Source organism: Saimiri boliviensis, chromosome 1, assembly GCF_048565385.1.
Source record: "Saimiri boliviensis isolate mSaiBol1 chromosome 1, mSaiBol1.pri, whole genome shotgun sequence".
Classification (NCBI taxonomy): domain Eukaryota; kingdom Metazoa; phylum Chordata; class Mammalia; order Primates; family Cebidae; genus Saimiri; species Saimiri boliviensis.
In genome coordinates this window covers 83,499,909-83,527,458 of record NC_133449.1, presented here as the reverse complement: position 1 = coordinate 83,527,458, position 27,550 = coordinate 83,499,909, and the positions used below count along the sequence as shown (strand labels likewise).

General features: G+C 38.2%; 1 protein-coding gene and 1 long non-coding RNA gene across 2 annotated transcripts in view; one reads left to right on the top strand and one right to left on the bottom strand.

Annotated features, from left to right (window-relative positions):
* LOC141584686 (uncharacterized) overlaps window positions 1–2,292 on the bottom strand; it is a 67,898-nt gene extending 65,606 nt beyond the window's left edge. The window contains exon 1 of the long non-coding RNA XR_012517921.1: window positions 960–2,292. This is a non-coding gene — a long non-coding RNA (uncharacterized LOC141584686). The remainder of the gene's footprint in view (window positions 1–959) is intronic.
* On the top strand, window positions 426–27,063 carry CIMIP6 (ciliary microtubule inner protein 6). Its single transcript, XM_003922735.3, has 5 exons — window positions 426–558; window positions 4,321–4,531; window positions 13,888–14,041; window positions 24,762–24,874; window positions 25,995–27,063. The coding sequence occupies exons 1-5, from the start codon at window positions 533–535 to the stop codon at window positions 26,352–26,354; spliced, it is 864 nt and encodes a 287-aa protein (XP_003922784.1). The 5' UTR covers window positions 426–532; the 3' UTR covers window positions 26,355–27,063.
* Window positions 27,064–27,550: the final 487 nt, after the last annotated feature.

The window sequence follows — 27,550 nt, the reverse complement described above, 5'->3', positions numbered from 1 at the left end:
TAAAGGCTAGGCAGCTCAGGAGCAGCGAATCACAACTAGCCCAGTATTTAATAATTCAAGGGAAAACAAGTTTCCTTCCCGCCGGCCGGCACTTTTGCAGCCAGCTCGGGCAGCCGTGGCAGCGCCTGGGCGACGACCTTCCTGGCTCTGAAGGGCGGGCGCGGCGGAGACGCGGCAACACTGCCCCACAGCTCCGGAAGCGGCCTCTCACCGGTCCTCAAGGACCGAATCCGTCCTGATAAACACCCCTCCTGGCCCTACACGGGAAGGGCAAGTTCAAACGCCAGGCCCGGATCCCGCACGCCTAGACACCCGGCCAGTCACCCCCGACCCCCGCCCTCCTCGCCGCGCAGTCGCGGAGTGAACGGCAGTCCAGCGCCAACCAGACTGACTGCGCCTGCGCACTCAAGCTCCTTTCCCCAGCCGACCGCCCGTCGCTTAGCAACGCGCGAGTCACAGTCGCTGCGTTCTGCGCGGGCTGCGTCCCTGTTCTTCCCGGGAGGCTCCTCGCCGCCTGGTGCTGTAGAGGCCCATGGAGGGAAAGGAAGATAAGCATCAGTAAGTGCTGGGGTTTGGTGTCTTATTTCCCCTCCCAAAAACCACTTTCCTCCTTCAGGGGGAGGTCGGGGTCCTCAGCATGGACCGTCCAGGCCAAGCTCAGACAGGCCCCTTGCTGCCTCTGATTGCCAGTTGGCTGAGCGCGTACAACAATAATTTTTAAAAAGCACCATTTACTGAGCACATGCTCTGTGTCGGGGACTTGACGTGCATTACCAGGTCTAAAATTCTTGAAGTCATCCACTCCTCACACTTATTAGCAGATGCTGTAGGCTTTACCTTTAAAATTATCCAGAATCTACCACCGTTCATCACTTTCAGTACTGTCCCCACCCTGTCCCAAGTACCAGTTTCTCTTGCCTGGATGCTGCAGCCGCCCTCCAGCTTTGCTTTTTCCTTACCCTTCTGCAGCCTCCTCGACACAGCAGTCAGAGCGGTCCTCTTAAAGCCCAGGTTAGATCGCAGTCTCTATCGGACGTCATAGGGTAAAAGCCAAGGCTCCTCCAATGGCCCCTTCCGTTTCTTGGCCTTATCTACAGCTTGCCTCCCTCTGACAGGGCTCTGCTACAGCAAACGGGCCTTTCTGCTATCATCTGCAGTGATTCAGACCAGCATCAGCAGCACCTGGGAACTTGTTAGGAATGCAAATTTTGAGGACTCCCCACCCCACAGACATACTGAATCAGAAACTCTACGGCTGGGGCTCAATAATCTGGCTTTAAGCAAGGCATTCACTATATTCTGATGTACCTTAAAATTTGAGACTATTAATCAAGGCAGTACATACAGCTAGTTAGGAATGATGTGGAGCCAGGGATACCTTCTTCCAAAGCCTGTATTTTTGTTCCTAGAACACAAATGGTTCTCACACATTAACGTGCATAAGAATCAGCTAAACAGCTGGTTAAAACATGTTCCTGTGAACCAGCCCCAGAGATTCTGATTCAGCTGGTTGAAATGGGGCCCATAAATTTGTATTTCTAACAAGGTCACAGTTGATACCAATCATACTTTCAGAAGCACTGCACTAAGGATGGTTCTGCTGCGAGCTTTGGCAGTTACAGTTCACTCTACTGGAATGCTTTTCCCACAAATATCCACTTAGTTCTCTCCTCCCCTCTTTCTGTTTTCAATTGCCACCTTCACAGTGCAGCCTCCACCCTACTTAAAAATGCAAACCTACCTCCCACATACCTGCACTCCCTTTTCCCGTTCCCTACTTTATTATTGTCCTTGGCACTTAACAGATGATGTAATTTACTTTTTCATCTACCTTCCCCATTAGAATGTAAGCTCTGTGAGGGCAGGATTTTTTTGTTTTGTCACTGCTTTATCATCTGTGCCAACAACAGCACCTGGCATGCAACTCAATAAATATCTGTTGAAACAATCAATTGTTCAGTCTTATTCTCATATCGCTCACAATAGGTATTATTGTGCCTATCATGCAAATGAGGAGACCAAGGCTCAGATATTAAATGGCAGAACAGGGATTCCAGTCCCAGTCCAACTCACTTCAGAGCCCATCACTGTTTTTATCTGTGCTTTTCTTGGGGCAAGAGATTGCTAGAGTCGTATATTTCACGCTTATTTATCAACCCATAGGCACACACCACAAGTGCTTAATCAAGTGAATTTAACTATATAAGCAAATAGCCCCAGTCCTTTACTTCAAGGACTTGATCACCAAAAGGTATACTGTTGAGGGATAACTGTGAGAAACAGGTGGAAAAAACTGATACCCGAAGTCTACAATAAAAAATTAATTGACCCCAAAGTCTCTACCTTTAAATGAATAGCTATATCTCCAGAAAGGTAGTAGAAAAAGGTTTAGAAGTTCTTTACATTTTACCAGTAATCAGTTTTTCCATATCCTTTGCAGAGAGGAATTTTTGTTGGGAAGCAGGGAACTGAATCCAAGAATTCTGAATGTTGTTTTTATATGTATTGGAGGGGTCTTTGAGGGTATTTAAACAAAGCTGGAGTAAACAATTCCAGGAGATTCACCAGAAATATGTAAGTCTTACAATGGTAGTCCATTTACGTTTGATCAACAGAACACTTTTCCTGATGTTGGGTACATGATGAATGAAACAATCTGCACCTTCTATGGAACTTATTGACTAATAAAGGGTATTTGTAGTACTTAGTAAAAACAAAAAGCTAGGTACATAAAAAATTATGGTGTTAATAAAAGAAATGAACAACGTACTAAAATAGAGAATACATGCGGTAGGGGGAAGGCAATCTAGGAAAAGCTGCCAAGGAGATGGTTTTAAGCTGAGACCTAAATATCATGAGCCAGCTGTGCTGGGAGCTGGGGAAGACCTGTCCTGGCAGAGGAAACAGCATGTGCAAATGCCCTGAGGGAAAGCGGTTGGTGTGTTCCTGGAACTGACAGAAGGCAGTCTTATGGGAGAGTCTTGAGTGAGGTTGAAGAGATTCACTGGGGCAAGTCACATAGGACCGTAGAGCTATAATTAGAAGGCAGTATTTTATTACAGATGAATGGAAAGCTACTTGAGGGTTTTAACTGAAAAGTGATGTGGGCCAGGCATGGTGGCTCACTCCTGTAATCCCAGCACTTTGGGAGGCCGAGGCAGGCAGATTACAAGGTCAGGAGTTTGAGACCAGCCTGGCCAACATGGCGAAACCCTGTCTCTACTTAAAAAAATACAAAAATACAAAAATTAGCTGGGCATGGTGGTGCATGCCTGTAATCCCAGCTACTTGGGAAGCTGAGGCAGGAGAATCGCTTGAACTCAACAGTTCAAGGCGGAGATTGCAGTGAGCTCAGATAGCACCACTGCACTCCTGCCTGGGATAGAGCGAGACTCGTTCTCAAAAAGAAAAAAAAATGACATGGTAGAAGAGTGGACCTGGCATTCGTTTGAAAGAAGGCAGGTGTTACACTTTAAGGGCTGTGTATGATGCTAAATGGTACTACTGCTTTCTCTGTGAATTTGGAATTTCATTGACTCATCTGCTGTGGGATCACAGCTTTGATTTTTAAAAGCTATGTAAAAAGTATTCAAATTCATATATTTCATTCTTTGTTTTTCAAGTATGTGAATTTTAAAAATACTGCCTTTTATAATTTCAATTTCTCCTTATTTGAAAGGAGAAAAATTTGATTTTCTTCCTAAACATTAAAAAAATTTTTTTTCATTTTAGTAATTCTTACATTTCTATCAGTATACTTAACTAGAGGCAAAAAAATGACGAGATTGAATTGAGTTTGACTGCCTACATAGTGTTCTTTTTTTGAAAAGATAAATAATGGTGCTCCTTTGGTAGCTTTAAGTTTGCCAGACAAGTTTTTAAAATCAACTAGTTTATCTTTGTCCAGATAGCTGTTTACTAGATAAAGAGGGGACTAAATTACTAATATTACTATTCTCTTGGTAATAAAACTTCTAAAGAAGATGAGTTAAGTATAGCAGGTAACTTATCCATACACGTAAGTACTGCAAACATGATTTGGAAGCACAAATCCAATCACTACTCTCTTTCTCCAAGCAAATGAGAGTTGGTACTCTGCACTGGTATAACGAGTAATCATTACTAACACAAATCCATTTATCACTTATATGATAGAATTAGAAAATGGCCTCCTAAATTTTAAGAGCACAGACTCTTATAACTATTAATACAGCCTAAATTGTCTTGACTGATGTTTGTAATATATTTAAATCTTACGTAATTTTGACTCAATGTTGTAATGATTACTGGGGCAAATGATTTACTATTTATGTTTTTCAGAAAGCATAAAATAGAGGATGGTGCTATGGCATATGTAACTGAAAATAAAGAAGAAATTAAACATGAAAAAAACCCTGGACAAAGCATACGACATTCAAAACCACGTGTCGGAAGAGGACGTATATATTATGCTAAATTCATTAACACAAATGCAAGAACATACAATGAACCAGTTCCCTACATAGATCCCAAAAAAGGGCCAGAAATACAGGTTGGAGAGATGTTCATTGTATACAAATAGTGATTTCGATTCAGATGCTGTTTCACAGAATAATTTGGTCACAGACGATAAAGGATGAGACACATCTCAGTAGTACTTACCATAATCCAATAGTTAAAAGCAGTAACCTGGAACTATTCTGGCAGATAACTTTTACATATAAACAGTACAGACACAGGGAGGGAATCTAAATAATTGTTTATCTAGACTGGGTCAGATTATTGCCATGAAGTAGTGCTTTGGGGTTACTAAAGAAATTTCATGTATATATTGTATTTATGATATATATCCTAATATAAAAATATCCCATGATATTCAGTAGTTCACATATCCTCTGTAAAATAATAACCATTTATTGAAAGCATATGAAGTTCTAATGAGCTAAGCATTTTATATGTTATATTCTTTCATCTCTGCAACAATTTCTGTGAAGTCTTATTGGATATAGTTTACAGATAACACATATTCTGATGAGGTTAATTAGCATATCTGAGGTTATGTAATAAGCAAATGTCACAGTCATATTTCTGATCCAGAGCTGTTGGTTTAGCCAAACCACACTTCATTGACTATGCCATACTAAAAATATTCCATTATGTTTTTTATAAAGTCAGGTTTGTTGAGGTACAATTTATTGTATTTGTTTCCTATTGCTGATGTTACAAATTTTCACAAACTTAAAAGCTGGTTAAAGCAGCACAAATTTATTCTCTAGCTCAAAATTCCAAGGTCTGTCTCACTGGCTGTGGCCAGGCCTGGTTTTTTCTGTAGGCTCTAAGAGTGAATCGGCTTCCCTGCCTTTTCCAGCTTCTACATGCTGCCCACATTCCTTGGCTTATGGCACCTTTTTCTTCAAAGCCAGCAACACAGCATCTTCAAATGTTTCTCTGACCCACTCTCCTGACTCTCTCTTATAAGGACCCTTGTGATTAGATTGGACCTACTCAGATAATTCAGGATAATCTCCTCATCTCAAGATCCTTCATCACATCTGCAAAGTCCCTTTGTCATGCAAGGTAACATTCACAGGTTTGGGGCTTAAAAGATGAATGTCTTGGCCAGGCGCGGTGGCCCAAGCCTGTAATCCCAGCACTTTGGGAGGCCGAGGCGGGTGGATCACGAGGTCAAGAGATCGAGACCATCCTGGTCAACATGGTGAGACCCCGTCTCTACTAAAAATACAAAAAATTAGCTGGGCATGGTGGCGCGTGCCTGTAATCCCAGCTACTCAGGAGGCTGAAGCAGGAGAATTGCCTGAACCCAGGAGACGGAGGTTGCGGTGAGCCGAGATCGCGCCATTGCACTCCAGCCTGGGTAACAAGAGCGAAACTCGGTCTCAAAAAAAAAAAAAAAAAAAAAAAAAAAAAAAAAGATGAATGTCTTTAGGGACAGAGGGAGAATTATTCTACTTAACTTTACACAGTAAATTAGTCACCCTTACGGTATATAATTCTCTGGATTTTGGCAAAGGTGTAGTCATGTTACTCCACCACAATCAAGCCATGAATCATTTCCATCACCCTCAAAAGTCCCCGTATGCCCTTTTGAGGTCATCCCCTTCCTCTACTCCAACAACCACTGATCTGCTTTCCATAGTTTTGCCTCTTCCAGAAAGTCATGTTAATGGGATCATACAGTATGTAGCCTACTGAACCAGTCTTTCAGAATAAAGCATTTGGGATTTGCCCATGTTGCTGCCGTGTGTCACCAGTTCATTCCATTTTGTTGCTGCAACGCACATGCCATGTGACTTTGGGCAAGTCACTCTAAGCTTCAGTTTCCTTCTTTATATAATAAGGAGAGTAATGGTCCCTCTCATAGGGTTTTTGTGAGAATTAAAGTATTTTTGTCAGTTACTGTTTTAGACACTAGAGATACAGCAGTGAACAAAGCAAATGGGGAAAAAAATCCTGTCCTTATGTAGCTTACGTTTTAGGGAGGGAATAGCTAAAACAAGTAAGCTGTACTGAAATGTTACATGGTAGTAAGGGTGGCATGCAAGGCAGGATAAGGAATGCTGCAGGCAGAGCGGCAATTTTAAATCGATGGTCCAAGAAGGCCTCACTGAGTCACATTTGAGTGAAGACCTGAGGGAGAGTGAGGGAGTGAGCCTGCAGGAACGTGGCGGAAGAGCATTCATAATGCACAAAGGAAGCACTCACTAAACATTAGCTCTTAGTAGCAGCAGAATCCTAGTCTACTGCTCTTTGCACAGTGATGGGGACTGAGGAGCCCACCATCTGCCGCTGAGAGCAGGATCCTATGAGAGAAGACCTAGCACAGTGCTGGGCCCAGCAAGTGTTCAGCAGATGGGATTCAAAATATGCCACAGCAAAGGTAATGACAATTTCACATGTAGATTTGTTTCAGCATGGTATTTGGAAAAGGAATTGGGTACCATCCAAATGGTCTCAGACAACCGTGCCAGTGTCAGCCTCCTACAACTCCACTTCCCTCCCCATCCTTCTGTGCGTTAGGTACAGCAGCGACTGAACACTGAGATGGAGACTGCTTCTGGTGAGCGCTCCTCATACTGATCACATCTGTTCTTGTCATAGACGGCATACCATGGCAGTGTGTGTGAATGTGAGATCTTCTTGGGGCAGGAATTCCTGTGGTTAAATGTACTTCTAATTTCATGAGCTAAACGCTTCTAAGGGCCATATTGAGGGTACTTCATTTTGTAAACTTGTTTCTGCTCTCGTAGCAATTATTTCAGATTTTAAAGAAATCAGTTGTTATTGTTAAACCAGACCTACACTGGAGAAATTAATTTGGTACTGAAATACAGATTAGTGAAGTTCTTTTATTTCTTACAAAGGTTCATGAATTACTCCGAAGTCTAGTTCAGGACTGAGTTTAAAACTGTTCACTGAACTCATCCTTACATTAGCGATACTAAGAAAAAGAAGCTGGGTTGAGTACAGAAATATGAAACATAAAAGTTTAAAAACTTAATCCCAACTAATTTTCTCTTATTCTTCCTACTCCATAGGTATATTGGGAAAAAAAAATGAACAAAGGTGTTAAGAGCTGCTATCAGCAAGACTAGGTGACAGAGCAGTAGAATCATCATTATTAGTGCTGGACCTTTAAGTGATGGTGAAAGTGAGTTTGAGATGAAGTAGGAGCTCAGATAAGGGAAGTCGGCAGTGAATATGAATAAGGAGAGATACAGAGAAAGATTGAAAATACATCACGGAGTTACAAGCATGTCTGATTTGGGTGTGGCAGGAAGGGAATGTTTATATTTTTAAAACATTCTGGGCAACATGGTGAGTCGCTATCTATACAAAAAACTTTTTTGTAAAATAGCTGGGTGTAATGGAGTATGCCTGTGATCCCAGCTACTTGAGAGCCTGAGGCAGGAAGATTGCTTGCACCTGGGAAGTCAAGGCTGCAGTGAGCTGTGTTTATGCCATTGCACTCCAGCCTGAGTGACAGAGTGAGACCCTATCTGTGTAAGCCACTGCGCCCAGAAAGAAAATAGTCTGGGCACAGTGGCTCACACCTGTAATCACAGCACTTTGGAAGGTCAAGGCAGGAGGATAACTTGAGTCCAGGAGTTTGAGACCTGCCTGGGCAACATAGTGAGACCCTGTCTCTAGAAAAACAATAATAATAATAATAATAATAAATAGCCAGGTGTGGTGGCATGCCTCTGTAGCCCCAGCTATTCAGGAATCTGAGGCAGTAGGATGGCTTGAGCTCAAAAGTTCAAGGCTACAGTGAGCAATGATCATGCCACTGCATTACAGCCTGGGCAACAGAGCAAGACCCTATCTCTAAAAACAAATTTAAAAATAAAATAAAAATCAGAAACAACAATGAACCTTAAATGTACTCATTTTCAAGTATTCAAGGACTAATAAAGAATGTATATTTCACATATTTGTAAACTATTCCTTCCTTTAAGATGACAGGTTTCTTTTTTTTTTTTTTTTTTTTTTTTTTTTGAGACAGAGTTTCGCTCTTGTTACCCAGGCTGGAGTGCAATGGCGCACGATCTCAGCTCACCGCAACCTCTGCCTCCTGGGTTCAGGCAATTCTCCTGCCTCAGCCTCCTGAGTAGCTGGGATTACAGTCACGCACCACCATGCCCAGCTAATATATTGTATTTTTAGTAGAGACGGGGTCTCACCATGTCGACCAGGATGGTCTTGATCTCTTGACCTCGTGATCCACCCGCCTTGGCCTCCCAAAGTGCTGGGATTACAGGCTTGAGCCACCATGCCCGGCCAAGATGACAGGTTTCTTTTTAAAGGTTAGCTTGGTTAAGAAAAAACTGGTTGACAGTAATGCTGTCTTTACAATAAGAGTAAAGAAAATAAACTTGCCTAAATATTTTATATGACACTGTTGTTTTCTGTGTTTTGCTAAGATAGTATATTTAGGATACAACACAAGATTGGTTGGTTTTAATTATTTACAGGATTTTTAAGATTTCATACATTTCTACCTAGGAACATAAAATTGGGAATGCTAGAAAAAGTAAGAAGTTTTAGCTCAGTCACTTTCAAAGGAAACTGGTTTGATTGTCTTATATATTTAAATATTGGTACTTTAAAAGAGATTGTACTAGGTTGGTATTTTCAAAGGTTTATTTTTCAGAGCACTGACCTTTGCCTATATGCTTAACAAAATAAATTTGCAAAGTCAAATATGTTTTGGAAAAGCTGTATTTTTATAAACCTTTCTCAGAGCTTCACAATTCACATTGGCATACAAAGGTTCTAAGAAGTCTTGTGATAAACTTATTTATCTTTGCTTTTCTCACTATTTGCCAAAGTTATTTAACTGTAGACACCTTTTTTTTTTAAATTTTTATAACACCTATTAACATGCTAGAGAACTGGTGTTCCACAGAACACAATTTAGGAATTTTTTGTGGGGGGGGGGGTGGTATTATGAACTGCTTAAAAACGGATTTTTTTTTTTTTAGCACTCATAGTATCTATAGCAAAACAGAGATAAATTTAGGTACCATGTAACCAATGTGACCTTAGCTGCCCTAGTGTTTGTGATAGCACTTCAATTTTTTAAAGCCACTGAGCTCTACCAACAAAATGCGATTGTTTATGTGTAGTTTTGTCAAAAGGCCACATTTCCTTGGGAAACTCCAAAGTATGATTTTATGTTCCACAGATGACCACCAGCAGCAATCTTGGCTAGGCAATTGTGGAGCTTGGCTTACAACTTCTTGCATTCGCTTAACTGGTTTCTCTAGGATATTTCACTTGCTTTTACTACTTTTCCTCTGAGGATTCTCCCTTAATTTCCCAAAGAATGGAAAACAAGTAATCTTTACTAAAACATCTCTGAAAGCTTAGGAATACTAGGAGTATAACATAGAGACAGCCTTCCAAATGTGACTAAGGGACCCAGAGTGCAATAGCCATTGGCTTTCCCAGGGCTGCTGGTTAGAAGGAGCCCTGTCATCAGGAATCTCCAGGCACCTCCTGACCATGGAGCCCCGTGGCTATCATCTTGGGGCAGGAAAGAAGACAGGCCTCATAATGGGAGGGAAAACTCCTTGCAGGGTCCAAAGTTTGAGTTAGGCAAAAATCCCCTCTATAATCTGCAAGATACGGCCTCTTCCCCAGAGCCCAGACAAAGCCATCACACAAGGTAACTTTTTCCATTTCTTATTTTGCCATAAATAATTCCATGTCAACCCCCACAATCCAATGTAAGTGATGGTACACAGAACAGCAAATTTTTGTTAGTCTTTCCCTTCTGTGTGAAATAAAGATAAAAACAAGCCTCCATTTATCTCTTTCCTTCATCTCATAATCTTTTATGAGTACATGCTTGGACCAGAAAGGCACGCACATGTTGCATGGGCACATATGCACGTTCACTCTTCCAGAAAGACTATCCAGAAACACAAAAGATAACCTTTTTTTGGACTTTAGGATTCACTCAGCTAAAGTGAAGATGCATCCACTTTATAATACTCATCAGAACACTTTCACAAACTGCAAAGTCTTAAAGTCACCAATCACATTTCAGGAAAAACTATTCTCCATTTCCTTTCTATTTGTGAAACTAAGACCATTTTGGCAACTCAATTTAAAACAAGTTTTCTCAAAAAATGACATTATATCTCTGCTTTAAGTCTAGCTTTGTATTACACTTTTAAGAAAAAATTATAGCGATGCATGGTGGCTCATGCCCGTCATCCGCTACTCAGGAGGCTAAGGTGGGAAGATCACCTGAGTCTGGAGTTTGACGCTGCAGTGGGTTGCGATGGCACCACAACACTCCAGCTTGGGTGACACAGTGAGGTGAGACCCTGCCTCAAAAAATAAATTCATAATGATAAAGTCTATCAGACATTTCCTTGTGGTTCGCTTATCCCAGAGTCATTTTTCTGGTAACTTGGGTATTAGCAAAATAAGTTTTTGATCAACAAAAGTAGATATAAAGTGTATGTGTATGCTTTACAATCTTATCATAAAAGAACTTTCTCAGGATACTTACTGCTACAGTTTGAATGTTTGTCCCCTCCAAACTCATGTTGAAATGTAAATTCCATTGTAGCAATATAAGGAGGTGGGACCCTTAAGAGGTGATTAGGTCATGAAAGCTCCACCCTCATGGGTGAAATGAATGCCATCATAAAAAGGCAAGTTCGGTCCCCTCTTGCCCTCTTTTTGCCCTTCTGCCTTCCACCATGTGAGGATGCAGTGTTTAAGGTGCCATCTTAGAATCATAATTACCAAACCTGCCAGTGCCTTGATCTTGGACTTCTCAGCCTCCAGAACTGTGAGCCAATAAATTTCTGATCATTATAAATTATCTAGTCCAAGGTATTCTGTTATAGCAGCACAAAACTGACCAAGACAGGTACTTAGAGCCTCTATTTTCTGTTTTTTTTTTTTTTTTTTTTTTTTTTTTTTTTTTTTTTTTTTTTTTTTGAGACGAAGTCTCACTCTGTTGACAGGCTGGAGTGCAGTGGTGTAATCTATGCTTACTGCAACCTCCGCCTTCTGGGTTCAAGTGAGTCTCCTGCCTCAGCCTCCCGAATAGCTGGTATCACAGACATGCACTACCACGCCCAGTAAATTTTTATATTTTTAGTAGAGACGGGGTTTCACCATGTTGGCGACGATGGTCTTGATCTCTTGACCTCATGATCTGCCCGCCTCGGCCTCTCAAAGTGCTGGGATTACAGGTGTGAGCCCCTGCCCCTGACCTATTTTCACTTTATAAATAATTTAATTTGCTTGTGCTTAGCTGGTTTTACATTCCACAGCAGGTTTGATACAGGAGTGCAGCACAGAAATTAGAGGTGTGCTCTAAGAGGTGGGGGTTTGAACTGTGGCAGTGCAGCTGTCTGCTAGCGACATACCCTGGGGAAGTTACTTAATCTCCTGGCAGTTTTCTCATCTGTAAAGTGGGTGTGCCTGCCTCATAGAGTTGTGATGAGAATAAGATAAGACCTTTAAATTCTAGACCTTGGGGCATAAGAAGCACTATCATAATTGTGAAGTGGAGTGGAGGAGAGCTGCCAGAAGCAGGCGCTCTGACAACAGTAAGACGTGACTATTTTCAGCCAGACAGTGAGAAGACACCATCTGTTAGTAATCTGTTCTAGAATTTTCCTAGGATCTACGTCAAGTAGTCTTGATTTTTAAAATTCACCTTTTAGCCCATTCTGAAAAATGAAGCATTAGTCAATCTATCCTCCAGAATCCCCTAGTTCCTAAATTTCTGTGATCTCTGCAGAAATTATCCCTAGTTCCAATTACCCATTATTCCATTACTCCTGCTTACAATTTGTCATTGGCCTAAAAACTGGCACTCTTTTAAAGTGACAAAGTGAAGTCCAACTCTCTCATCAGCTATTCAGTGCTTAGTTCTTTCTTTGGTACATGTTCATTTCATCTTTTTCATGTTGACTATAACCTTCCTTAACAAAGAACCTAAAGTTGAATTGTTCTCATTTCTTGAACAAGATTCTTGTCTCCAAATTGTTAGCCAGAACATCAAAGATAACCTTTTTTGGACTGTAGGATTTCACTCGGCTATGAACAATTTTTACTAGAAAACCTTATTTTTGCTGCCTTTGACAATTTTATAATTTTATAACATTTTATCAATTTATAAATTTCCTCTAAGTTTCTTGACAATCTTCTAACAAGCTGACTCCATTAATTATTTTTTAAATCTTATGTTGTATATGTCTTTTATACATGCCTGTCTTTTTCTAAACTAAGCTCATTTGAGAGCTGACTCCCTATGCAGCTACATAGGTGTTTTTTGTTTTTTTTTTTTAAAGAAACATCTCCCTTTTTGCATCAATGTAGCCTCAATTGTATTGATAGAATTTTACCTATTAGAATTGTATATTCATCCTCCTTGAATCATATTTTAGAAGTCTTTGGCTATGGAATCAAAGTTGATTTTTTAAGAGGCAGATTTGGTTCCTTATAGCCCATGGTAAGTGTTTGGTTATATAAAAAATTACTTTCACACCCGAATTGTATTCCAGGAACTCCTAGATATCACAGGATTTCTCAAGGGTTTTCTTACTACCACCTGATCAACCAGTTTTTAAATTTTGGATCAGAATTAAGCTAACAGTTCCCCTCTCTACTCTTCAACCTTCCAAGAGAAAAAATTGTTATATATGCTAATGAAGAATCTATCAGTTTTCCCTTTCTTGTGCACTTAGGTTTTAGTACCAAAATTCAGTAACAATGGAGAGACTTTCCCTTAGAAAATCAATGAGTTGCAGTCAGCAATGGGAAATGAAATAGGAAAACAGTAAAATAGAATAGAAAAACAGCTGAACACACTGCACAGAGTAGGAGTAAGTATTTTGTGAAACTTTTGTCTTAGTTTTATGTATGTGTAACATTGTGGGCTGTTGTATGACATAAAATGTATTTCATGGTGCAGTTTATGGACTAAAAACTCTGAAAACCACCAGTTTTAGATGATAATACATTATTTGCATTGTCATAATGACAAGTACAGAACATAATTTTTAAGATCAAATCACATTTAATACATATGTACATATATAATAAAAGTGTAGCACAAAACAAAAAACAGCTATTTTGTTGATTTTTACCATTTCATCTGTCAGTAGAAGGAAGATGGTTTAAGAATTTAGTAGCTGTATTTTAGCTAAAAATATATGACAACTCATGTTTTTGGTGTCTTAAAAGAAATACATTTTTTTGTGAAAAGATATTTCTAGATTTCAGAACTCCATATTAGTACTAGGATATCTACTAACTTGTTAAATTGAATTACTGAATATCCATAGACATCAAGCAATACATGAAAATGCCCTACAGTATCCAATTTTGTGTTTCCAATTATTTTCTATAAAGGGTGACTGGTGGCCATGTGGTAAAGCCCTGGAACCTGTCTTCCTACCACCTTATGACCCTAAGAGCACGCAGAGGAGTGACTTCCAAAAACCATCATATCCACTGGTTCTGCCAGTCAAACACAGCAAGATGCAAAAGCCTTCTTACGGAATAGGTAAGGTTTTGCAGTGGTAAAAACCTTTTTTGTTATCTCAAGCTATTGCTATCAAAACTAAGATGTATTAGATGTGCCAACACCTCCTGAAAAAAATTACTTCCTTACAGAAGTTGAAAATGTACACACAGCTAGTGCAGCCCTTGGAAAGCTTATTATTTCTTCCTAGCAGACAGTTTGTCTCCAAACACAGTTAATATGCGATAATGAAAATTGTACTGATCATTCATAACACCAGCCTCAAAGTCAGAAATGTAGTAGTATTCTGCTCATTATTGTTGCCACCACATTTTAATAGTTATAACTCTTGTCGCTTCAAGGAAGGCAGGCTATTGATGAAGGGGGTTATTAGATAATCTATAACAATGATCTGTCCTTTAGAAAGATAAAGTTTCCGCTTCTGGTTCAGGACAGTAGACAGAACACATACATTGAAATTCCCTGCCTTCTAAGACCCTAATACTATGAATAGTAGCAAAGCAATAAACTCATAAGGGTGAAGAGAATAGACGGAAGAACTTTCTGGAATGTAGGAAAGAGTAGAAGCCTATTAATAAATAAAAGAGAATGAAGAAATAATACCTAGAAGGAAGATGCAGCAAATAAGAGGCAATCTGACTAGCCAAAGCCCTGACTGAGCTATACGTCAAGCCAGCAGGCATAGCGGAAGTCAAGAATAAAAAGTGGGTAGGAGACAGTCAGAGAGTTACTTCAAAGCCTGTCCCTTAAATAAAGGCTCCAGTTATGAGCACTCCACCCTATCCCAACATGAAGACTACTAGAACCCAGTGTCTTAGCCAGATGTCAACTATCACACCAGTCGTTTTGGTCAATCAAGCCAATCCCCCCCTACCTCCGCCATCTCCTTCTTAATTATGAATGGACAACCAAAGATTAGAATTAGGCCAATTTTAAAAAAGGATTTGGAGGATAAAGGCAAGGAAATATCACAGAGCATGAAACAACAAAACAAAAACTTAGAAAATGAAAAGGAAAGCAAAATAGAGGATCTGTTTGGGATCCAACTTTTCTGAAGAAATCCAACTTTTCTGAAGCTCCAGAAAAGAGAATAGTAAAAATGAAGGTAGGTAATTAGCAAAACATAACATTTATTGAGCATATACTGTTTGCCAGGCATTTTATGGAACTTTCTAAATATTAACTTATTTAATTCGCATATTAACTCTATGCAATATAATAGTGTAGTGGTACTATAAATATTCTTATTTTTCAGATAAGAAAGTGTAGGGAGGCAAAATTTTACCTCTACCCTCTTAGTGTTTTTGGCTGGGCTTGAGAATTAAATTGACAAAAAAATCAATAGGAGAAAAGCATACAAATTTATGTAATAAAAGCTTGATACAGCAGGGGAGCCTTCATAAGGAAATGAAGACCCAAAGACATAGGAAGAACATATATACTAAATTGGACCAAGAGTAGTAAATTGTAAAAATGGGACAAGGCAAAGGAGTTTGGGCTAGGATAATTGGGTAGAAAAGTGACTAGGAAGATAAGGGTGAGTTTAACAAGGTTTGTTTATATAGATTTCCCCCCACCTCAAATTCCTGTTAGACACAGGAATTTCATCTCCTGCTTTTGAGAAAGAGAAGAAAGGTCAAAATGTTTTTCTTGCATCTGTGCCTTTAACTTGTATCAAGTGCCTTTAACTCAATATAGTCTATGCTAGTGGCATTTTAGAGTGGCATGTTCTGAACTCCTTTGAAAGCAAGCATGTAGTTAAAATAACTTGCCCAAGGCTACACAGTGAATAATTGGTATTTGAACCCAGAGAGCCCGACTTCAGTACATATACTCATAACCGGTACTATACAGTACTCTATACAACCTCTAAAATAATAAGAAAGTTTCCCTATATAAAATGCATTAAAAGGGTCTACTGAGTGCTTCTAAGTATGAAGGGGAAAATGATACACACCCTACATACATTACAAAATTGCAAAACAATAATCATAAGCAGAAGTTTCTAAAAGCTTCCATAAAGAGATAGAAAAATAAGGCACCATCTAAGAAGTATCAACATGGAGTCAGGCAGCACTGATGCAAGAGTGCAATGGAGTTAATGCGTTCAAAGTTCTCAGGGGAAATACTTTTTGACCTAGAAAAGGGAATTCATGTGGTATGGATACCAAACCTTTTTCTTTTAAAGTGGCACTGGGCATTAGACCCACTGAAAAGAAAATGATGTCCTGGCACAACGTTTGACCCTTAAATAAACAAAATACATGTAATAATGTAATATTATGCATGCTATTTAGTAGTGTTCAACTTTTAGGCTCAGTCTATAGACACAAGCTTAAATACGGCTACAGAACAGAATATATATTCGCAGCTTTAGTAAGAAATGTACATAATTGACAGAAAATGAGAAGGAGAGAAAAAGGGTGCTAAAATCATTATTTACGATATAGGTAATCAAGAGACACTATCCGATGGGGATGAAACAAGGAATAGAAGTTTAAGATTAAAGGTCAAAGGAACCAGTCTAAAAACCAAATTTATCTCTCTAACCTTGGCTTCTTTACTGAGCTTCAAGTTCACATTCCAAACACCTACTTAACATCTCCTCTGGGATAGCTAGTCACCTTTTTAACTTGATATGACTGGAATAGAATATTTCATGTCCCCCATCCAAACTTATCCCCCACGGGTCTTCTCCATCTCAGTGAATGCCACCTCCACTCTCCCACCAGGTGCTCAAGTTTTGATAAGCTAGAAGGCATTCTAAAACTCTCTCTTTTTGCTGCCTCCCCTACATTCAATCCATCAGCAAATTTTGACACTCAATCTCTAAAATAGACCCCAAGTCCATTCCTTTCCATCTTCATTGTAACCAGTGCAGTACAGCCGATATTACCCTGCTTCCTTTCTTCCTCCTCCGTATGTATTTTCTGCATCGTCAAAGGATCTTTTTAAAAGACAAATGATATTCTTCTTTAGGTTCTCCAGTTACTTCTCACTGTTCATAGAATGAATTTCAAATTCCTCACTGTGGCCTACACAGCCCTTTTTGATCTGTCAAAATCACCTGTATTATCTTGTATTGCTCCTAATTTAGAGACAGAAAATGGAACTCAGACCAAGGAGGTAGAGACACTTTCTGAAAGTCAAGCTTTTTTCCAAACCAGAAAGCTTGTGTCTGGGTCCTTGTTATTGTGTTTCCATATTTTAATTACATATTCTTGTAAATTAAAATCTGAGTAAGAAAACAGTTGTTTCTATAAAATATTCAAAGTTGAATGTGCAGACTTGATAAAAGGTAAATTGCTAACTTTAAAAAATGCTCATTAGGCATAGGCAAAGTAACTAAGAGGAGTTGGACTGAATTCTTTAAATCTTGAAGGATTCTGCACTCATTTTACTTGAAAGGTGTCTTTATGTTTGCATTCTGTGTGAAAGAAATAGAAACTGGAAATGATGCATTAGAAGTATGCTTTGTACAAGAGACACAAAGGTGAATTCCAATCAGTGGACACCTCCTCAAAGTGGATTGGCATGCAAATAAAAATGTGATGAACTGGTTAAAAAAATACGTAATATATAACATTATATATAGTATTTATAATGTTATAACATTTTATATATATTATATATCATATATCATATATCATATATGGATATAATATATATCATATATATATATATTTTTTTATATGGTATATGATTTTTTGCTTTAACTAACTTTCTTTAGTAACCAACCACTCCTTTCCTTATAAGGAGCAGCTATGGTACATCTGCTACTCAAGTTGAAGGGATGTAGAAGAGTGGTGAAAGATGATACTTCCGCTACTCAAGTTGAAGGAACTTTACAGTAGAGTGGTGAAAGATGATACTGGAGAGATGGGCTTTGCTCTAGATTGATAAGGCAGAGTTCAGTCATTTTGAAAGGGATCCCCCAGAATCAGGGTCTGTAGATCTGGTCTGTTTATCTACTTAATTTGCACAGAGAGAAATCCTCCAAACCTCTGCCTAGGATAGAGGACAGAAAATCCATGAGTCCCTTAAGCAGTCCTTGCAATGTCACCTTGTCCCCCTGCCCCATGCTCCCTGACTCAGAGGTATCTGAGGCCTCCCTATTCTGGAGCATTCCTGGAAAGCTGTGGCATGAATTGGCTTGATTTTTACCCCACCTCCTTCACCATAGCACTTAACTTTTAGTTTTCTGTAGTTTACTTGAGTCTATTGCCACTTATCCATCTGTTTTCCAGCTTCCAAACTGGTTAACATCTGCACTCCCATTTAGTTCTTTTTTTCTTTAAGTATGTAAGCCCTCTTAATTTCTGTAGTGTGACTGTATTGGGGCCTGGGGAAGGAATGGGAGAAATGTATGTTGAATTTGCCATGTTTAATTGGAAATCACAGTAACTTTGTCCCCATCAACACTCCTTTTATAATTTAATATTGGTTCAGTATTAAACTTAGTATTGTGTGAGCCTGAACCCATTAAATTTAATCATCCTGTTTTCCTCAATTTATGAAGTGAGAATAGTAATTTCTACTTTGCAGGACTGTCGTGAGAAACAAATGAAATAACATGTAAAGTGCCTAACACAGTATTTGCTACATAGTAGACAATAAATGGTAACTGTTTTTATTATTAATTATTGCACTGTACTACCTTATGTGTTGAGTTGAAATTTAGCTTGAGAACCTGGCATAGTTCTTTCTTTCTCTCTTCTTTTATTGGTATTTCTTTTTCTCTCTCTATTCTTTTGTTGGTATTTCTCATTGCCAAGTTCATTATTGTATCCTAGGGTCTAATATAATGCCCAGATTCAATAAATATAGTTAAATGATAATTACACATTCTTCAACAGATTAAAGTCATAATATAAAGTGACATATACAATATAGGCCTGCAATTTATTCATATTTTAGGTGGTATTTGGATATTAGATGAAAATGATTTTTAAGAAAGAAAATATTTTAATGTAACATTAAAAAATATGTATTTAAACTAGTCTATATGGGCCAGATTTTTTACTATAAGCATACAAACATAGAAAAATGTGCACATAAACATGCACAAATACCAATTAAAAGTCATCTCATAGTCATTCTGTTCCATCAGCCCACTTAATTACGCCCAGACTTTGGCATTTCAGCAATGTTATCTTGTGCTGACAATTCAAAGTGCCCTTTATGTCTTGTACCACACACAATTTCCTGGCTGCCATCCATGGCCAGTTAACAAATGGCTATGCTCTGTCATATCTGAGTCCCTGTAAGAGTAAGTGTTCACATTTGGTTTTATATAATAAAACTTTATAAATTGAAAAGCCTAATCTAATTTGTGAAGAGGATATTTCATGCTTAAATAAAACTTTCCTGTTTATCAACAGCCTGATATTTCAATGTTGTTTTGAATTGCAAATTCAGATATAGTGGTAAAATTAATTTTCTAAAATAGGTTTTAGTTTGTGTTGTTTCTTTTGCACCAAACTGTAAAAAACAGCCGTTTTTTTTTTTTTTTTTGCTACAGTGATGTTTTTTCTTTTTACTGTTTTGAAAATCTATACTATTTTTATATTAATAATCTTTTTATATAAGACCAGAATACTATTGAGAAGAATAGGATTTAAGAGAAAAATATTACTGATGAATTATCTTTAAGCAGACACAGACTTAAGAAAAGGACATTTCTCAAAGTAAAACTGCAAAGTTCTCACCAATATTAGAAGCAAATTGTATGTTTGAATAAATCCTGGCTTTGTTGATAAAATATAAATAGATAGCAAGTTGTTTCAAAAATTCTAATTTTAATTAGATCAAGTTTCCAAGAAATAGAGAGTGGATTTTAAACATTCTTCATCGACTTTTGCCTTATTTTTTGCAATTCTCACCTAACAAGGCTTTGCTCAAGTAATTACTTTAGGTACAATTTGAATTATTAAGTAGAGTAACCACTAAGAATCTCAATATCTTCTTTGATGTTTTCATGTTTGGATATTCCTCACTATCGTGGGCTTCTGTAAAACTCTCATATGCTTGTATAAAGGAACATAGTAGTTGTGTCTAATTGGAATAGGTATAATGTCTGAGTAAGGAATTTCCCTCTATCATAACTCAGATTACTTTCTTCTTCCTTTATTTCCATTAAAAAAGAATTATTTTAAAAGTTATTATTTGTGAGATTGAGGGGGGTTTTCGACTACTATTTAAAAGATACATTCTAATTTATTTAATTGACTTCTTTCTGAAATATTTGTTTCCGTATCTGCATAACTACCACCTCAAATTTAATTGCTTAAAACAATCATCTTATTAGCTTAATGTTCTGCAATCTAGGCTGAGTTCAGCTGGGTAGTTCTTGGTCGGATCTTGGTGATGATTACTTGCGTGGTTGCATTCAGTTGGCAGGTGGACTGAGGACGGGACTCATTTGGGATGCAGGAATGACTGAGCCTCTCCTTCTCCGTGTGGTTGCTCCACGTGGTTTCTCCAGCAGGATAGCTGGACTTCTTACACCCAAGAATGCAAAAGCAGAAGCTGTAAGGCTTTCTTAAAGTTTATGGCTAGTACTGGCATAGTGTTATCTCCGTCATATCCTGTTGGTTAAAGCTAATCGTAACACCAGCCCACATTTAGGGGGAGGGGACTATACAAGGATTTGAATACTGCCAGGCCTGATTCATTGGGACCACTAGTTTAACAGACTACCACCATACCCTTAAACAGTTATTTGAATCAGAGTTTAGAAGCAGCCAACTCTTCACCTTTCTTTGTCTGAAAATGTCTTTAAGTTGCCCTCTTTGATGAATGAAAGCACAGCTAAAAGTAGAACTTTGGGTCCATAATTATTTACTCTTCACATTTTGAAGATATTATTCCATTGTCTTCTGGATTCTATTGTTGTGTCAAGTCTGCAGGCAGTTCAGCTGTTTATAAACTGCTCTTGCTCCCAGGGTCATGCAAGTGCCTCTGTAAGTTTTGCATCCTTTGTGCCTCATTGCCTTATCTTTCTCCTGCCCCTGCTACCTGTTTGGTATTCTGTGAGCTCTTTCAATCTGAGGTCTTTGATCTTTCTTTAATTCTTGGATATATATCATTATTTTATCAAATACTGCCTTCCCTTCCACTATTTCTTCTTAGTTCTGGTGTTGATACTTCTACCTTCCATGTCTCTGAGCTTTTCTTTAATATTTTTATCGCTTTATCTTTTCCTGCCTTCTGGGACAGCATCTCAGTCTGATTTTCTTGTTCATGATTCTTGTTTAGACCACCTATTTTTTTTTGTTTCAACTGTTGTATTTTTTTATTTCTAACATTTTATATGATTCCTTTTTATGACCTGTGCTTGTTCATATTAACAATGCCTTCTCTGTATCTTTGTGGATATTTGTTATGCTTATTTTAAATCCTTGGTGTATTGGTTCTGACACTTCTGCTTCACACAGTGTATGTTTTAAATTTTTCTTTCTTTTATGGTCAAATTTATGGTAGATCATGTTCCCTTAGGGGAATCAGTAGCCCTGTGCAGGCAAAAGCTGAAGACCAGGGTCTGGTTTGTGTGCCTCTCACTAAATTTAAGGAAAGAAAATGAGGCTCAGGCTGGAGAGCTTCTTATACCACAAACTGTATTTTGACCATTGTTATTTGCTGTCACTCTACCAGGCTGGTCCTCTAGTCAGGAATCCACCCTACCACCCTTAAACTGTTTTTTAAAAACCATCACTGAGAGAAGGCAGTATTCTCATGCTTTTAATTCACCAGCATTGACAGTTGCTGCAGGAATGTTGGAGGAAGACATGCCCAAGGGGGCAACACGGACTCATTTTCCTCAGCTCCTTATCCTGGAGGAACTTCTGTGCTTTTCTGATATTACTGTGTTGACAACAGATGGCTAGGCAGTTGCTACCAGTTTCTGTGGCCCTGGGCAAGCATGATCTTCCCAAGGCAATGTGAGGAAAAGTCAAGGGCAGATTTTAAAACTCTCCCCACAACCTATTCTCTCTTGGCTGCATCTGACCTTCCTACCCTCCAGCCCAAACTGCCACCAACCCTTTATACCAGTTAACTGAAGCCTTTGGGTTTCTCACAGTTTTTCTGAGAGTTCAGATTCCTGCTTCTTTCTCCTGCCATGGTTTCCCCTTTTGTTGGGATACAGAAGAGCTGACCCTTTGTTAACTTTGAAGACTACATAATGTAACCCTAGCATCTTAGAGACTTTATAAACACTGCCCTTAATTTTCACAATTCCAAAAGCAAACTATTATTTTCTTCATTTTAGAGAGGAGGAAATCAAATTTCAATGAAGTTCAGTGATTTTTTTTTCAAAGTCACACAACTAGGAAATGTGGTAAAGCCAGAATTTGAAAACATGTCTATCTTATCCCCAAATCCATGCTTTGGATACTTCATTAATGCCACCTATTAATGCCTGCATTTACAGCTACTACATTTTGTCTATCCACGAAGTTATGAAACTGTGTTCAAACATACTCATGTTCTGTGAGCTGGACCATGGTATTCATCAAAAAAATGGTCATCTTTTCCCACTTGGTAGAAAAAAATAAAAGTTATGGATAGAATTTTCTTGGTGTCATGCTTATTATATCTTTGCACTGTTTTCTGTGTGCTAGCAAGCCCTAAAAGAAAGGTAATAATTAAGTAGAACATGAGTTTTGAGCAGTTGATTGCAATTAGAAATCAAAAAAATGTTAACAGTTAACTTTTTTTTATACTGCTAACTGGGAAAAGATTGCCATTTTATATCATGTGATGTAAAAGTATCTGAATACTCATCATTCTTGCTAATAAAATTAGTTTATAACAATGTCTGAATATCAAAGTGAATTCATTAATGCTTAATAAATGTAAACTTACTAACATATTTTTTCTTATGCATTCTCCTAATTTTAAAGGTCTGATTTTTTTAATTAAATTTTATTTTTTAATAATTAATATATGCATATAGCACAAAATTCAAATGGTACAAAAAGATATACAGTGAAAACTGAACGCACTTCTCCCCATCTCTGTTCTCCAGTCCCGTAGTTCTCTTTCTCTACAATAACCACTGTTACCAGTTTCTTATATGAGCATTTCATAGATATATTAGGTGTACATAAACTCCTATGTACATGTTTTTTAAGGGAGAAATTATTTTCCTTGATAGAATTTTACTTCACTAAACTTTTTGATTGCAGGCAACAATACTGAAAGTTGCTCTGATTCTTTAAACTTCTCTGTGGCCAGGTGTGGTGTCTCACACCTGTAATCTCAGCACTTTGGGAGGCTGAGGTGGGTGGATTACCTAAGTCCAGGAGTTCAAGACCAGCCTGTCCAACATAGTGAAACCCTGTCTCTACTGAAAAAAAAAAAAAAAAAAAAAAAAAAAAACACCCAAAAATTAGCTTGGTGGGGCGGTGTGAGCCTGTAATCCCAGCTACTCAGGAGGCTGAGGCAGGAGAATCGCTTGAACCCGGAAGGCAGAGGTTGCAGTGAGCAGAGATCGCACCACTGCACTCCAGCCTGGGTGACAGAGTGAGACTCTGTCTCAAAAAACAAACAAACCAAAAACCTTCTCTGCTGAAAATAAAACTAAACTGAGTTTTATAAATTATTTAAGATGTTAAACATACGTGGGGCCGAGACGAATAGAATGAACTCCTATATGCTTATCACCCAGATTAAAAGATTATTTAAAAGTGATTTTTTTTTCTTGAAACAGAGTCTTACTCTTTCACCAGGCTAGAGTGCAATGGCGTGATCTCGGCTCACAGAAACCTCTGCCTCCAGGGTTCAAGCAATTGTCCTGCCTCAGCCTCCCAAGCAGTTGGGACTACAGGCACATGCCATCACTTCCAGCTAATTTTTGTATTTTTAGTAGAGATGGGGTTTCACTATGTTGGCCAGGATGATCTCCATCTCTTGACCTCGTGATTTGCCCTCCTCATCCTTAAAAGTGATTTTTAAAGGATTTAATACTCTTACAAATTTTCAGAGCCTCTGTTATTGGGTGAAATGAAAAGAATTATGTGTTCAACTACAACTGCAGCAGCCCTAGAGTCTTCTAATGTATTCCCCAAGTGCTGGCTTTGGCATAGAATTTCTAGTCCATGGCGGTAACCACTTAGCCACAGCTATAGATACAACACAGAATTTCTCATACTTTCTAGTAGTAAAAAGTTAACAAATTATAGTCATGATTTCCCTAAAACTTATTGGTATCTGTGTAAAAAGCATAGTGGTGCAGTCAAGGCTCACTGCAGCCTTGAACTTTTGGGCTCAAGCAATACTCCCACCTTAGCCTTCCAAATAGCTGGGATTATGGGCACATGCCGTCATGCTTGGCTAATTTTTTGTAGAGTTGGGGTCTCACCATGTTCCCCAGGCTAGTCTCCAACTCCAGGGTTCAAGCAATCCTCTTGTCTTGGCCTCTGAAGGCATGCTGGGATTATAGCATGAGCCACCATGCCTGGCCATATTATTGTATTAATATTAATTTAATATTAGTTTTAAAAATTACTAATAATTCCACAGATGGAGCTAATTTGGCTATTTTGATTTGGTTCTTTTCATGGAGAAGGAACGGTGAATCCATTATATTTATTATTTAGATGTGTATAAATAATCTTGCATACTTAAAGAATTTAGTTTTGTTACCATATTTTATAAAGCATATTATTAATACTGATTATATTTCCATAAACAATTCTAATTTTTGTCCTGACTTCACAAATTTTTTTTTTTTTTTTAGTTCCGCTCGTCTTTCCTGGTACATCAGAACTTCAAAACAATTTTATAGAATACATCTCTTTTATACATCAATATGATGCCAGGAAAACTCCAAATGAGCCTCTCTGGGGAAAGGTGAGACAATATTTAGAATTAATTATTTAGTATTTTAAGACAGAGTAGATTTGTAGTAGGACTTTACGCATTTTCAAGTCATAATTATCTTTCTAAAAGTCTATTTAAACAACCGACTGTAGTTATTAATAGAATCTTAGTCACATGCCATAGTAAAATATAAGGAATAAAATTATCCTGGTATGGTGGTGCCACCTGTAGTCCCAGCTACTCAGGTGGGTGAGGGAGTGGCATTCCTTGAGCCCAGGAGTTTGAGGCTGCACTGAGCCATAATTGCACTATTGTATTCCAGCCTGGGTGACACAATGAAACCTCATTTCAATCAGTCAATAAAAACATAATAATTTGAACCAGTATTTGGAATTTGGTCTACTTACCGAAATAATTTGTGTAAAATAATATCAAAACATGCTGGATACAGTGACTTGATGCCTGTAGCCCCAGCTACTCTGAAAGCTAAGGTAGGAGGATCACTTGACACCAGGAGATTGAGGCCCGCCTGGGCAACATAACAAGGCCCCTTTTCTGAGAATAATAGTATCAAAACAGTTTGACAAATGTTTTGATAGGCTTAATACATATGTGTGGCAGGAAGATGCATATAAGGTTTATAAAGCCAAACAGGAATGTAATTGTCAATTATTGGATTTTTTTCCAACTATAGATGTTTGCGTTCATATTTCATTATTACTTAGCTTTCCATTAGCATTAATAAACATTTGGGATGCAATCATAAATTCTTAGGTCTATGAACTGCAGTTTTTGTTGGACCCATAGCAATCTTTAGAGCAAGAAATGAAATTTGATATGAGTAGTCTTATATAGTCCAAATGATAAAAAAAAAAGTTGAGAATTGAAGATAATGAGCTGCTGCTTCTTTGACGTTCTGCTTTTTTCCTTCCTGCTCATTTTCTGATGCACCCTATTTTATAATCTAAAAGATTCACCCATATATGGTGGTGTCTAATTTGGAACTAAGGTGACACCAATGAAGAGGCAGAGAAGTGTGTGCCTGCACCAGTCACTGGGACTTGAGCTAACCCACAAACTCAGTTCACAGCTGTATCTTCCAGCAATTTCTGTTCTCCCTGGTTAATGTCAACTTTGTTTTCTTTTTTAGAGACATGGAGCTTTTGTGCAGAGAGAGATAAAACCAGGGAGTAGGCCAACAGTTCCTAAAGGAACAGAGGTATTACTGAATGCTCCAGGGTCACGTTCATCAGAACAGTCCAAAAAAACAGAGAAAGGAAACTCAGCGGAAAGCAGAATGATCTCACCAGGTCTCTGCCAACAAAATTCCCAAGAGCTGTTAAAGACTAAAACTCACTTATCAGAAACAGACTTCAGACAGGCAGCCAAGGCATGCCCCAGCAGTCCTGAGAGCAGAGAAAAGACCACAGGCGTCACTCCAACAACTGAAGGCGATGCTCTTTTCAGCAGGCACAAGCCTTTAAATCCAGCAATTAAAAAATCAGAATAAATTACCTTCTTCTAATAAAAGTATAATCCCTGGAATACAGGGGAATTTCACAATCTTCATCTTGGCCTTTACATTTACTCTTTTTGTTATCAGTAACCTCAGAACATACTATTATGTAAATGGAAAAAGAGAAAAAAAAGACAGTTAGAATACAACCAAATGTTATTAATGAAAGTGGTCTCCATTAAGTGATTGAGACATTGTTTCCATGTCACAGTCTTTATAAACACAACTTTGTTTTGCACAAAAATGAACATAATTAACAAATATAACCAAGACTTTTAGAAGAGAGGCCCTGTGAGACGGTCGTGACAGCTTTGGAATCGAACAAACTGGAGATGGAATGTTTGCTTCACTTCATTCCCTGAGCTGTGTGACCTCGGGTGAGTTACTTAACCTCTCCAAACTTCAGTTTTCTCAACTGTAAAATTAGGAAAATAGCAACTTCATAAGATTATTGAGCATGAGATTATGCATGTCGATCAATAAGTGGTCAATGTAATCATATCATCACTGCTACTATAATTCAATTTTCAATTTAAGGATAATGTTCTCCTACATATTTAAATTTTCCTCCTTATTCTAAAACTTAGAACTCTTCCACATATAATTAAGAGTGTGAAAATCTAAAAATATTTCTGCCAGTACAAGATGCACACACAGACACACACACACACACACACACACACACACGCTTAATCCAAAGACATATGGGTACTTAGAATATTGAAGTATTTTCCAAATTGTTTTCTGTTTTACTCAGATCATTTCTAGTACCAACTCAACCTTTGCTTTTTGAATGAGTTTGGTAAGGATTAATTCCACTTTGCTTTTTGGATGAATTTGGTAAGGATTAATTCCACTTTGCTTTTTGGATGTGTTTGATAAAGATTAATTATACTCTGCTTTTTAGATGAGTTTGGTAAGGATTAATTCCACTTTGCTTTTTAGATGAGTTTAGTAAGGATTAATTCCACTTTGCTTTTTGGCTGAGTTTGGTAAGGATTAATTCTACTTCCAATTTGGTGTACCACATTGTATCTACTATAAGATATGTTATATTGCATACAATTGGAAGTAGGTGGAATATTCCTGTGCTATAAAGAGTATTTACAAATTTCCATGGAGAAACATCAGCTGCTCACTATTTGCAGTATTGAGAAGACTACAGCTATATCTTTATCCCTTTATCCTCC

Excerpts from the sequence above, each read along its gene's own strand:
- CIMIP6 (XM_003922735.3), top strand. The coding sequence starts at position 533 with ATGGAGGGAAAGGAAGATAAGCATCA. Across the intron at positions 14,042-24,761 it reads AAAGCCTTCTTACGGAATAG|TTCCGCTCGTCTTTCCTGGT; the intron begins GTAAGGTTTTGC and ends TTTTTTTTTTAG. Across the intron at positions 24,875-25,994 it reads ATGAGCCTCTCTGGGGAAAG|AGACATGGAGCTTTTGTGCA; the intron begins GTGAGACAATAT and ends TTTCTTTTTTAG.